This window comes from Lissotriton vulgaris, chromosome 5 (genome assembly GCF_964263255.1).
Source record: "Lissotriton vulgaris chromosome 5, aLisVul1.2, whole genome shotgun sequence".
NCBI lineage: Eukaryota > Metazoa > Chordata > Amphibia > Caudata > Salamandridae > Lissotriton > Lissotriton vulgaris.
The window spans coordinates 974,455,871-974,469,785 of record NC_141693.1 but is presented as its reverse complement, the minus strand read 5'-3'; the positions used below and the strand labels follow the sequence as shown (position 1 = coordinate 974,469,785).

The following is a 13,915-nucleotide window of genomic DNA, read 5'->3' as shown; positions in this document are numbered from 1 at the left end:
GCCATATGCTCGCAGAAGGAGAGGCACATCTTGCAATGTTATTGATTTGTTACTAGCTTCATTAAGTTCAAGCGCAATTTGTATTGTGGTATCTGTAACACTTTTCGTAGATTTTCTAATATTCTCTGCTGTGCTACAATTAAGTTCCTTAAAATATGTTATTTAAGCATTTCATGTTTACTGGTTCATTAAAAGAATGTATAAATATCTACAAATCTGTTGAAGTAGTTGAATTTTTGCTAAATGAGGTCAAATGGTAGCCGCAATAAGAATTCCTTTTTTTAAATATTTTTCTGCAGCGAGAACTATCTTGTGCGATGGTCCAGTTCAGGATTACCAATAGACATAGATAGGTTACACAATCTAAGAGCAGTATTTACAGTAAGTTTAATTTCATTCTTTGATACATTATCATGTTATCTTCTTTCTTTGAGTCTGTCTCTTGCTCCTCCTTTTGTTGAGCCTAACCTTTTATCTCAAAACACTTTTCGGTGTCTGTGAATAGGTTAAAAAGAATGTAGAATTGTTTTGAGTGTTACATTTTGTGTTCAGTATGTGTTTTAAGCTATAACCAATGCATATATGATATGCCAGTAAACAGAATTACATTTCCAGAGGTGATTGGTATCAATAAATAGTTATCAAGATTCTTTTGTTAGATGAAAATATTAAATTAGGGGTGTAGAGTGTGTGAAGATTTTCTTTGCAATACATTATGAAATGCTTTCAAAATAATTCACGAATAATACTTATTTAGGACCTTGGGAGTAAGGACCTGAAAAGAGAGAAGATATGCTACGTGTGTCAGATTGTGAGATTAGGACGTATGGAACTAAGAGACAACAATACAAGAAAACTGACATCAGGATTACGGCGGCCCTTCGGAGTTGCAGGTATTATTGAATTGAAAAATATTCACTGTTAATGGTCGTCATAATCAAATATACTTCACTATCTCTCTTCTTGCACTGTGATTATAAACTGTGTTTGGAAAAAATATCCAGGTGAATTTATATATATTTAGCGTCATTTGTGTGATGTCTGTTAGTACACAATAACAGATGTTCCAATAGCCAAGATACCTCTACGGGACACTTTGAAAAGCCCTTCCCAGTTTTCCTAGCCAGTGTGGTGCAAAGTTAAAGAAAACTAGTTGGGCTCAACCTCTAACCCATACATTGTTCCTATACTTCCACAAACTTTCAACATATACAGTGTCCTGTTCTATTTAGAAAACAAAAAAAAGTTCTTCTTCTTTCCCTGATAGTAAAAAAACATTGCCTTCAGCAAGCTTAATCCATGCAGCCTACCATACCTTGCAAAACACTTACGTGTCTTTACAAGTACAAAACTTTCCACATTTGCAAACATGGGCCACTTTTTTTTTAGTTTTCCAATTCATTTTGGGGGCCACATTTATTTTGGTACCCGGGCCTAATTTCTGTCCTAGTCCAACCCAGGTTATTTGTCATTTTACAGCCTGACCAGCCCTAGATAAAATTAGATTTAGATATTTCACGCCATTCCTGGGAATCTTTTTTAGTGTGTTATAAGACAGTCTAATAGCTGGAAAGCAACGGGTACCTAAAAGTAAGTTTCCCTTTTCTTTGCTTAAATTCTGTTTTGTTTGGTTTTAATTCAATGAACATGTGGACACATATATAATTTAGAATCACCACAAAGTGCCAAAAAACTGTAAAGAACAGTTCACAAACTACACACAGCAGCAATGTTATTCTGTTAAAATGTCTTCTTATGGCATGTCATTGTGGTGGAAATTTTATACTGGAAAAATATTGAATTGTTTTTAATAAACCTAGGGAAAGCGCATTATTCTTTCTGTTATGTATTTGGCTTATCAAGATTTTCTTTTCTTTTGTTGAACTGACCTCCTACACTGACTTGAAAGGAATTCTGCTGTGTATAGAGGAATAACGCAGAAAAGTTAAAATTAAATTTTATTAATTAAGCAAGTCTTTGATACATTATGTTTGCATCGCGGCTGTGTTTAATGAACCAACTTTTCATGATTGCAGTAATGGATGTCACAGACATAATTACTGGAAAAGTCGACCATGATGAAGATAAACAACACTTTATTCCATTTCAACCGTAAGTACAGAGTTCCTGAGAATCCTCTGAGGTGATTCTGAAAGGATTTGATTATGAGAAGGCGAAATGCCCTGCAAAGTTAATTAACTTTTGATGTTGACCTGCCAGATATAGAGCTCCAGTATATATGTGGATTGCTATCGGACGTGGAACTGGGAAAAGCAATATTCGGTGCCGAAAGATTCATGACATTTCTATGCTCTCTGGTCCGACAATAAATATACATTCAATATGTTTGTGAAATATGCATTTGTATTGTGAAGCACTCTCTTGATCAGGTTACATGTGGAAATGAAAGATGTGGCCTAACGGCTAAAGTGGTCGGCCTCGAAGCTGGGGAATCGGGTTCGAGTCTCCGCAGGGACGCTGAACATCCTTTGATTCTGAGCAGATCACTTAAACTCCTCGTGCCTAACAAAACGTTAATGTGTCCGTCTGTAACATAACTGGTGCTCATGTAAAGCGCTCTGATACCCCTGATAAAGCTGTTTAATTGGTATGATCTTGATTCCTGCTGATCTGAGCTCTAGTGAGGGTACGGAGACAGTACATAATGCTTGATACTTAATAAAACCTCTGCCTTGAGTGTAAAAGAAAAAACACAGACACCTACCCCATGTTAAAGTTCATGACTTTAATCTCTGCAATACCAATAAGAGGTTACCAAATATAGTCACAGGAAATGCCCATATTCCTGACCAACCATCCTCATACTTGTAAAATTTAGAGTTGCCCATTACCTACCAATGTAGATGGTTCTGAAAACAAATGCCCTGTGTATTGCTATCACATTTTAGTGAGGTGTAGGGGCAGAGTGGATGCAGGCACAAGGAGGAGATGTGCATGGAGGGAGCAGAGATGAGGGAGCTAGCACTGATGCTTCTCTACAAAGCTGTTGTGCAGAGGTTCTCATGGCCCTTCAAGATGATTGTGTGGCAGCCCTCCCCTGTCTAGTGTTGGTGCAGTTTCAAGAGGAGGAACAGAGCTGACCCATGCGGCATTAGGGAGGGATTGAAAGAGTAAGGGGAGAGGCCAGAGGTGTCTCCCCTCACTTCACCCACCCCCTGTAAAGCCATCCCTTTATAATAGCACATGTAAAGGGATGATATGGTTCTTGAATAAAACCTAATGAATTAATTGGACTCACACCTCCACCATTGGAACCGATTATTATCTGCTCATAAGCTCACTTATGATATGAAAGAGCCATTCCAAATGACATCACAAGTGATACTACATATCACCTTGGCATTGACATTGTTGGTATCACTCTGGATACAGTGTAATTTCTTTGCTTGCATATGTAATACTGTGGTATTTAGTATAAATATTCTGAGTTCACGAACAGCCCATTTGGCTGCAAGTCATGGTTTTCAGGGGAGGGGGCAAGTTATGGTGTGTGTAGTAGATTACAACTGGCAAAAGAAAGGGATTTTCAGATCTAGTTGTAGAACCATAATGACACTTTAACTGTGATTCTTTGGATCTTGCCTACAGGCAGCTTTTAGCTGTCAAAGACCTATTGTGGACTTCACAAATATTTACAGTGGGCTTTGGGCAGCCAAATATTTACAATGGGTTAGCTTTCTTGTTAATCTTATTTTCCTGCATCTTATTCTGTAGCTATCCTTCATCTTTTTGTATTTGTCCCTCCCCTGGAGTATGCATGGGTGGTGATGCGTTTGCACACACACGTAATCATGTTGTGTTGCCGTAACATCATGACGCACATGTGTACATAATGATGCATGCATGCTCACAGATAAGATTTTTTTTTAAACAAAATTTGCTGATGCTGCAAATTTAAGACCCTGATGTAAGACTTAGTTCTCTGATCCAGCTACTGTTGGAGAGTAAAGACTTTAAAATTAGTACATTGGCTATTGAGTTGAAGGGCAGTAGTACCTGAGGCACCTGGACAACGGTGAAAAGGAAAAGTTCCCACAATGTATCCTGTTCATTAACCAGTGACTGCTCCTACCCAAGAGCACAGGCCTCACAGCTAAACTCATGGACTTTTCATTTCTCCTGTCGCATGATTATATCCCTTTTATAGTTCATCTACAACAATGTTCCTAGACGCAACTAGTGAAATCAAATTTGGTAGCTAAATGGAATCTTTATATGTTCATTTGATTTATGACGGCTGCATAATTAAATCTTCTGTTTACATGGTATGGAAAATCTAAATTTATGTTATTGAATTTGTAATTATGGAATAAATATCGTGGAGAAAATATTGGTACTGCATTACATGAAGATGAATCAGTATACATGTTAAATTTTTTAATGTATCTTTACCAAACTAGTGCATCATTAGTTGTTAAATAAATAAAGGTGTTGGTAATCGCTATGTATTGAGCATAGAATTTTTTTTTTATATCTAGGTCTATCTTCCAGCACCCATTTTCTGTCCTGATGCATGATTGTATTAACACCCGCTAACTATTTCGCAAAACTGGGAGGAAGTTTATTTTTCTTCTGTGAAAGAGATCATTGTCTCTATTAACGATCTTCCTATGTCTTTCTTGTCACCTTTTCTCTTCTTTTGTTATTTGTTAACTAATAATTACTTTTTGTCACAACACGTGATATGATCATCTGTCTTCCCCTTGTTATTGTTATTTCTGGTTTTCTGTGCTCCTTTCCTTCCTGTGGTGTTGGTTGTTTTGTGCATACTCCAGGATAGCATTGGATGACGCCATTCGACAAAAGCAGCTGAACATTTCATCCCGTTTTTCACCCAGGGTGGCAGGAGAAAATGACTTCCTTCAGACTGTTATAAACAAAGTGATCGCAGCTAAAGATGTAAACTGCAAAGGACAGGGTAAGTTGTTACCAACTTTTTTTTGTAATGTGATAACATTTCAAATTTCCATCTTTTTATACAGTTTGTTTTACTGACTGCAATTCTTTTCTCAAAGACTGCTAGAGGTAAAAGGTCCTCCCTCCCAAAGACAGCACTAAAAACGATTCCCTTCATTCCAGACCCATGAAGTTTCCACCAAGGCGGTCACAACTTTCTTTTGCATAATTAAAGTAATACAACTTTCACTATTTTAGGACTGTTGTACATCAAGTAAAATAGAATGTACAATCTTTTTTGAATTGAGTTAAAAGATGAATCCTTTGTCACTTGGAGCATCGTGTAAAGTTCATATTCACTTTTAATGTTTTTTTAATTTGTACATGTAAATTACAAGTGGGAAATGCTGGTATTGTACAGTATTCAGGTTGTCTAGTGACATTATTACAAGTATTGAAACTATGATTAATTTAGAAGACATCATCTTTTCTATAAAGCACAAAGAGATTCGTTTACTAATAGTGGATTCATAAAAGGTGGTTGCAATCTTTCCTCAGACTTTTTGCGAATCATCCTATGTACAATTATGTTGGTTCTCAAAATACCAGATTGCCGAATGATCAGCCTAAAAAACATTCATTGCGACCCCTCTGCGATTGACCAGTCACAGTCTTCATCATCATCAAATTCTTTATTTCTTTCAATTAAGAGCATAAAAACACATACATCCATAATCACAGTTAATTTTGATAAGAGCAGTATCCATAAACAATCACAGAAAAAAATGCATTCAGATAGCAGCTTACAAAATGATATAAAAGAATAATGCATCTCAATGCCAAGGAAACTATTTCATAAGAGAAAGTGCAAGGATGCAATAAGGTAGTTTAGACAGCTCATACGAAAAAAAAACATTGCATAGCAGCAATCTGCGCCGTATATATATCTAGTTATTCTCAGAGAGAATACAATAATAGTACAAAACTATGTTCTAGGTGTTATTCAGAGCTAAAATATAATCAAATTGAACAACAAACCCCAATCCAATGCGAGAAGATGGTTATGAAGTAGTTCACTGTATTGTCCCAGGACTAGTGGCTTCTGCTACTTGGACCTTCAGCGCAAATGTTCTGAGAGACAAGCCCCAGCTTAGATATCTTTTAAGTGGAAATACAATAGGCTCAGAGGTGTCAGACTTTAATATACGTAAAGTACCTGAGCACTGCTTCACTCCTAATTTACAATTATAAATTATAAACAAGGGAACCCGTTAGGTAACATCGGACCAAGGGTATCAATTATTATAGAAAGACAAAGGTCCTATGCTCATTTAGGAATTTTCTTCAAACAGTAATAATATATAGACCACAATAAGTACTATATATATTTTGCCAGTAAGCAGCCCGAAAGTGGATTTTAATCCAATGAATTTTCAAAAATGAATTCAAGAAATATAAGTACACAAACTAATACGTGTGCACAATCCTGTAGCACACAGAGGAAGAAGGTGGGAGGAAAAACACAAGGACTAGTGCACAAAACAAAATTTTGAAATAATCAGGCAAACAGTTCTGAGCACAAATAGGCTTGCCTATAGAATGTAATAACATAAGCTCTAAAAAAAAATAATCCACATCAATCTCCCTCAATGGCTAATATGTGGTATTGTTAAAAAACAGTTGACGTTTCGATCCCTAGCTCCTAGGTGAATGGGATCATCATCAGGACCAATTAAAATAACAATTGCCTGGTTAATCACGTTGAAGCCTATAAAGATGAAAAGGTAAAAGAACAGGGAAAAAGCATGAAAAAACTAACAAAAGTATTTACATAATACATATCTACATAACATTATGTGTGACCTTCACCACCATAATTAAAACGACTATTAAAAGCGACTTCCGGTTGATATTTTAAAGTTTTAGCAGGGCCACCTATAACCTTTTATCTGTTGGTTACTGTAATTTCTCCATCCACGTCGGGGATCATGGTTTAGCGTGTCTAAGTGCACAGTAAGTGACACAACTCAGTTGCAAGCAATTTTGCAAGTACCACCAACATTCCAGAGTCACATACTGCAGATAGAGGGTATTATGAAGTGCTCAGTGAGGACGTGAGGTGAGACAGTATAAGCGGTGAATACTATTTGGGCAAACCAGTTTGCGCCTTACCCAGGATCCACCGTAAAAATCTCAATTAGCGGGTCTTTCAACAGGAGGTCCCGTAGGGCTTGCGGTTATCTGGTGTAAAAAAAAGGGGGGGGGAGAAGTGATGTTTCAATAATAAAAGGGCGGAAAAGTGAAAAAATGGTCCGTTAAGCCCCGAAGGTTGACCTGTTCCTCATTATGCTGGACCGCATATGAAATAGTTAGTTTATGCTGATAGCGAGGATTAGGACGGCTCCGCTCGATGGCGGGAGTAACGCCGTTTTCGGGCTGAAGGAAATAAACATGTTTTAGTAATTCAGGCACATGTAAAGGCTGAGAACACGGTCTGTACCGATAAATGCGCTTACCTCTAATGAGTCTCGCATGCACAGAATCAGTGGAACGTCCAAGGCACGGTGGCAGGTTGGTGGTACTTGCACAATTGCTTGCAACTGAGTCGTGTCAGTTACTGTGCACTTAGACACGCTAAACCATGATCCCCGACGTGGATGGCGAAATTACTGTAACCAACAGATAAAAGGTTATAGGTGGCCCTGCTAAAAATTTAAAATGTCAACCGCAAGTTGCTTTTAATAGTTGTTTTTATTATGGTGGTGAAGGTCACACATAATGTAATGTAGATATGTATAATGTAAATGCTTTTGTTAGTTTTTTTATGCTTTTTCCCTGTTCTTTTACCCTTTCATCTTTACAGGCTTCAATGTGATTAACCAGGCAATTGTTATTCTAATTGGTCCTGATGATGATCCCACTCACCTAGGAGCTAGGGATCGAAACGTCGACTGTTTTATAACAATACCACATATTAGCCATTGAGTGAGATTGATGTGGATTATTGTTTTTTAGAGCTTGTGTTATTACATTCTAAAGGCAAGCCTATTTATGCTCCGAACTGTTTGTCTGATTATTTCTACATTTTGTTTTGTGCACTAGTCCTTTTGTTTTTCCTCCCGCCTTCTTCCTCTGTGTGGTACAGGATTGCGCCCATGTATTAGTTTGTGTACTTATATTTCTTGAATTCATTTTTGAAAATTCATTGGATTAAAATCCACTGTCCGGCTGGACACTGGCAAAATATATATAGTACTTAGTGTGGTCTATATATTATTACTGTTTGAAGAAAATTCCTAAATGAGCATAGGACCTTTGTCTTTCTATAATCACTCCTAAGTTACGGCAGAGGGGCAGAATCAACCAGGATCTCAGTTTGTTATACTTATGGCAGAATAATACAAAGTGCACCTCAGTTATCAGCGTATCGGGGCGAAAGGGGCAATCACATTTCTGTTCCCCCTCCTTTCATCATTTCAAAGTGAAATCCCTGAGTTGCAAAGTGCTAACCTGGAAGCGATTATATCGAGAAACAGCTTGTGGTGCGGGGCACATTTGTGGCTTACAAATGTATCCATTATGCCTTGCTTTGTGTCACGTATTTTGTAGAACATGCTCCCATTAAATGTTTTTGATCTAGTTGGCCAGGTTCAAACACTGAGCTTGCTGGTATCTTCCCAAATGCCCCCATGCTTTAGCTCACTGCATAGAATTATCACAGCTTTAGCCCATGGTGTGGTGTAATGCTGATCTATTAGCAGCAGCTACTGTAATGTAGCTTTAAGGGGTACAAGCTTTTGGGTTGTCCAGATTTGACCCCAGAAAGACAGGATTTTTTAATGAGCAATTTGATCAACCCTTTTAAGGCTCAAATCCCATCTTAAGGGTGGGGTGTTGTTAGGTATGGTCAGAATTGATCTTATGAATGTATTTGCTGTTATTTTTAGTTGTGAGGTATCCCTTGAGCGCCATATTTCTGCCCCGTACAAAGCACCTTCCAAGTCCATCAATCTTTAAACTTTCAGAGCGGGCGACACACCTCTGATAGTCGATGCTTCATATCTACTGTTCGGATGCCCCCAGATTACAGAATGGACTTCGGGCGGTTGCCAGCTGGATGAACTCCAACTGTCTCCAGTTGAACGCAAAAAGAACAGAGATCATGATTATCGGCAAGCAAGCGGAACTCTGGGGCGATATGTGGTGGCCTCCAGATCTTGGTCCCACCCCGACTCCGGTTTCGGAGATAAAAAACCTCGGGGTGTGGTTAGATCCTGCCCTTAGCTTTGTCTGCCACACAAAGAGAACTGCTGCATGCTGTTTCGGGATCCTGCGTGGCCTAAGACCTGTGTTAAAATTCTTTGACGCCTCGACCAGGCAGCTTGTGGTGCAGGCGACTGTGATTTCTCGGCTTGACTATGCCAGCTCCCTCTTGGTAGGGATAAACCAGGCCGAAATCACTCGTCTACAACGTGTGCAAAACGCGGCCGCTAGAGCAGTGGTGGGCCTACCCAGGTTCTGTTCCACTGCCAACACTTTGCGTTCTCTTCATTGGCTGCCGATTAAGCAGAGGATTCAATTTAAAGTGCTCTGTCTCTCCCATAAGATCCTTAAGGGTTCCCCTGCCCAGAATCTTTAAAATCTCTTGTCTCCTTATGTTCCAGCCCGCCCTCTACGTTCGTTGGACCTTGAACTTGCAGTAGTCCCCCGGTTCAAGCGTAGCCGTGCTGGTGGCCGCTCATTTCGAGTACGTGCTGCGGCTCTGTGGAACTCCCTTCCTTTAAAGATTCGTGCCCTTGATGATCTTTTTTCATTTCGTAGGGCCGTTAAGACCTTCCTATTTCCTTAAATCGCTTTACCTTCTAGTTTGCCACCTTTTTTAGCTGTGTTATGTTGTTACCTTGTCAGGCGCCAGGACGCTCCTTTGCTGGAGCAGCTGTGCGCGTAATAAATGTTCATAACATAACATAACATAACATACTAATAATAGCGCGCTACTCTATGTCTTAATATGATATTGACTTTTGACAACTGAAGGTTCCAGGAGATTTTGTCAGTAAGCCTATCTTCCAGATCATCAAATCTCCAGATCTGATCTATACTAGAACCCACCACAGTCTTCTTGTTTCTAAAAGTGCGATGAGGGAAGATGGGTGTAAATTTGGATTTTCCTGCATTGATCTCAAGCCCCCGGTCCCTGTTGAACCCCAGAAAGTAGTTTAGAAATTCCTGCAAACCCATAGGGGTATGTGAGAGCAGCAAGGTGTCATCTACAAATAGCAGGACAAGGATGTGTTCACCAGCTATCCTGGGTGCATCATGCTGGCACTTTCCCAGGGTTTCCACGTCACCATTCATAGACAAAGAAAACGTGGGGGCCAATATGCAGCCCTGCTTCATTGCATTATTAACAAGGATCCTAGGGGAAAGGTCCCCTTGCGTGCTCCACCTAAGCTGTGCAAATGTGTATGTGTGAAGTCTGACAAGGAGATTGAATTAATGGTATGGAATCCCCATTTGGCACAGTACAACCTAGAGAGTGTGCCTCGGTACTAGATCGAATGCTGCACTCGTGTCAATAAAAGTCACATATCGGTGGTCCCTGTGGATGGTAATATACTTACAACATAAAACGAAATATCTGGACAATAGTATCTATATTCTTGGGAAAGCCTGCCTGCAGATGTGACAGAACCTGATGTGCAATCCCCTCCTGCAAGGGACATAAGACCTGCCTGCAGAAAATGTTCTAGGTATTATCAATTAGGCTAATTGGCCTGTAGGTTGCAGGTGTGTCTTTTAGGCCTTTTTTGTGGAATGGGCTAATGTTGCTGCCAGGTCACAACAATGGGATTGCCTTCCCAGGCATGATATCATTGCTTAGCTAGTTCAGGTGTGGTACCCAGATTTCAGACTCCGAGTGGAATAAAACAACTGGGATGGTATCTGGTCCGGGGGCTTTCTCCTTTCTCAATTACAAATCTGAAAAAGGGGTACTTGAGGCAAAAAGGGCAGGTGTCACTGTCGTTATACTTTCGTCCATGCCCTCCCCTGAGGGTGGTTTCCTTGACTCACAGTCTAACTCGAACTGTATAGGGCTTTGAAATGATCAACGCATTGATCCACTGGGACATGCACTTCAGGAGAAATGGAGTTACCTTTACTTTTTGATGCCAATTATTTTCAGAAGAATCTCTAATCATGTTTCCCCAGGACTTCTAGCATTTTGCTTCACTACCCCTATTCTTAGCGACCTTAATGATGGTCAGTGTGGCCTTGAAGGCCTTCCTAGCCCTAAATACATCTATTTATGAGCCTTCTTTGATGGCTTTGATTATTCCCCCTTTTGTCTTTCCACACTCCTTTGTAAACCAAAGGCAACTCAAGGAGGCAGCATGTTGAACATGGCTGTGTCCCAATCAAGGGGATTATAAGTTTCAAAACAATTAATAGATCTTTGCGAGGAGCCTAGTATCCATGCTGATGCTAGCCCACTTTTTGTTTCTGCAAGTGGCATTATGTAAGTGTAATTCACTTACTGGGGGGATTGACGAAACAGGCCTAATTTAAAAGCAGTGATGAGCGCATTGGGATCACTATCCCCGTGAGTATCACCCTCCATATCCATTGTATAGCGCCATAGTCTCAAATCATGCAAGATATAATCTATGTAATTGGTGTACATGCCTCTTTTGAAAGTAAAATGAGGGTGGTTATCAGATTTAGTGCCCCCATTGGCAGCTCTCAGGCCAAGGTCTAAGCAAAGGTGAAACATTTTACTTGTAACTTTTGGCAGTTTGAACACTGGTGTTCCTGTTAGTTCAGGTATGCCCCACTCCTCATCCGCCGTTATGGATGTTAGTTGATCAAGGGGTTAACATTTAGTATTATAGCCCCCCACTATTACCAAGGGCCGCTATTATAAAGACCTGGCTTTTCGACAGAGACACAGCACCTCCAGCACCCAGATATCCATAGGGGTGACAGTACTGCGCTGTACAAATGCTGTTTGATTAATTAATTGAGGAATTGTGTGTTCTGCCTTCTACTAATGCTTGAAGTGCGTCCACACTTTACTGGACTGAGTATTTGTTGATTTTAATCGCAACTAGTTGTTTTAGTACAACAGAACTATGAAATATCAGGTTAATGCCTAAGATGTCCCTTGATCCCGAGTCTAGTAGTTCCACCTTAAAGTTAGGAGTTATTTTAGCCAAAATAGGTGAGATAACCTGGCCTATTAATTGGTTCAGTGGCCCATGTTTCCTGTAGCAAAATGATTTGGTGGCTATCCATAAATTCCCCCCATCCCAAATAATTTTGTTTAGACTGTAACCCTGAGGCATTCCGTGCCATGAGTTTGACTTCAAGATTTTGACTCCCTTCAGGTGTGACTAACAACAGGGATGTATGTTGGACCAAGGGAACAAATCAGGATTGTGTGGCTGATAACTCTCGAGCAATCTCTGGCGTTTTTTACCTCCCCCTCTCCAATGCAGGAACCCTACTGATTGCTAAACCAGGCTTTCCCCCCAGTAGAGGATGACCCAGCGTTAGGCTTAATATTAGTTTGGCGAATCTCCTGGTTAAGTCAGTCAACATCAGATGTAGCCACGGTACCCAGACTATCCGGCCTTGTTTTGTGTGCTGTACTTCGGGTTAGGACCGGACATCGACTGTCCTCAAGGACAGTTGTTGATGGCGGTTATATTTTAATGCATATATTCATGGCATTGTGTAGGGCCACTCTATGCTGTAGAGCAATCGGAACTCCATTTATTTTGCTATTGGTTAGTCAATGACTCCCGGCAACAACAAACAAAACGCGTAGTTTGCACAACGTCCTCCCTGATTATGGACCAACAGATACTACTTTGCATAACAAGTGGATTGTCTCATTGATTAGTGCTTCATAGCTTTTGAAGACCATATAGCTTAATTTAGGGGCATTTGTTAAGACAATTTCCTCCCCTTTGTGGGCACTAGCTCTACTCTCGTCTGGCACATAGTATTGTGAGGCCGGGTTTTACTCATCGAGGATTTAGTAGTATGTTCCTTCCCGTCAGGTTTCCTTGTGTCTCCTAGTAAGGTTTGCGATGTAGTTGAGCTCATTGCTTCCTCCCCTTCCTGTATGCCATTGCCCTCCCACCTGTGATCTTCTCCCATGTGATGGACGATTGGTCTAGAATTAGGACACCAAAAATAAATATACAGAATCCCTTCAGATATATAAAACCTAATTGTCAAAGAGAAAGCCGCCTATTTTACCAAGCGAACCAGAGCAGCTTATAGATTTCCTAAAACCTTGTTTACCACAGTAAAAAATCTAGCCAAACTGCCAGTTCCTCAAAACACAGTGGCCAGCCAGGAATCTGCAATACCTTAGCGAACACATTCAAAACAAGGTCAAAGCTGTTCATGATTCTTTTTACAACAGCCCAATGGCCAGATACAAACTCCTGCCCAACTCTATAAAACTACACCTACGCCAGAGACACAATCTGTTGCTTTATCCTTGTTTATACCACTAACTACTGAAAAAACCCTACATCTAATTGGAATCATTAAATCTGGCTCTCCAGCAGGCAGACATCCCCCTAAAATGGTACTTCTATCACCTGAGACATTTGTCCCCCTTTAACAGTGATCTTTAATGCTATGTCCACTTGTGGGAGATTTCCACTAGAATGGAAGCATCCATACTTCCATTATTAAAAAACCCACATTGAATATCGAGGTTCCACTCAATTATAGAACCATCTCCAGACTCCCTTTTCCTTCAAAGGTGGTTGAAAAGGCCATCAATGTGGAATTCTCCTCCTACATCAATAACAACAACATTTTGAACCCCTTCCAATTTGGTTTCCACGCACACCATAGCATGGAACTAGCGCTATTCACAGCAAATGAGGAGCTCAGATAGATGTTGGACGGCGGGGGTAGCACCACCGTGGTCCTATTGGATCTATGAGCAGCTTCTAACACTGTTAGACACGGG

At 40.1% G+C, this 13,915-nt stretch overlaps 1 protein-coding gene across 1 annotated transcript in view; it reads left to right on the top strand.

Annotated features, from left to right (window-relative positions):
- The window catches only part of DOCK1 (dedicator of cytokinesis 1), a 1,358,032-nt gene that overhangs the window by 204,757 nt on the left and 1,139,360 nt on the right, over nucleotides 1-13,915 (top strand). Inside the window, exons 9-12 of the mRNA XM_086922569.1 lie at nucleotides 300-381; nucleotides 758-893; nucleotides 2,037-2,112; nucleotides 4,860-4,939. Of these exons, the coding sequence (XP_086778695.1) occupies nucleotides 300-381; nucleotides 758-893; nucleotides 2,037-2,112; nucleotides 4,860-4,939 (374 nt within the window). The remainder of the gene's footprint in view (nucleotides 1-299; nucleotides 382-757; nucleotides 894-2,036; nucleotides 2,113-4,859; nucleotides 4,940-13,915) is intronic.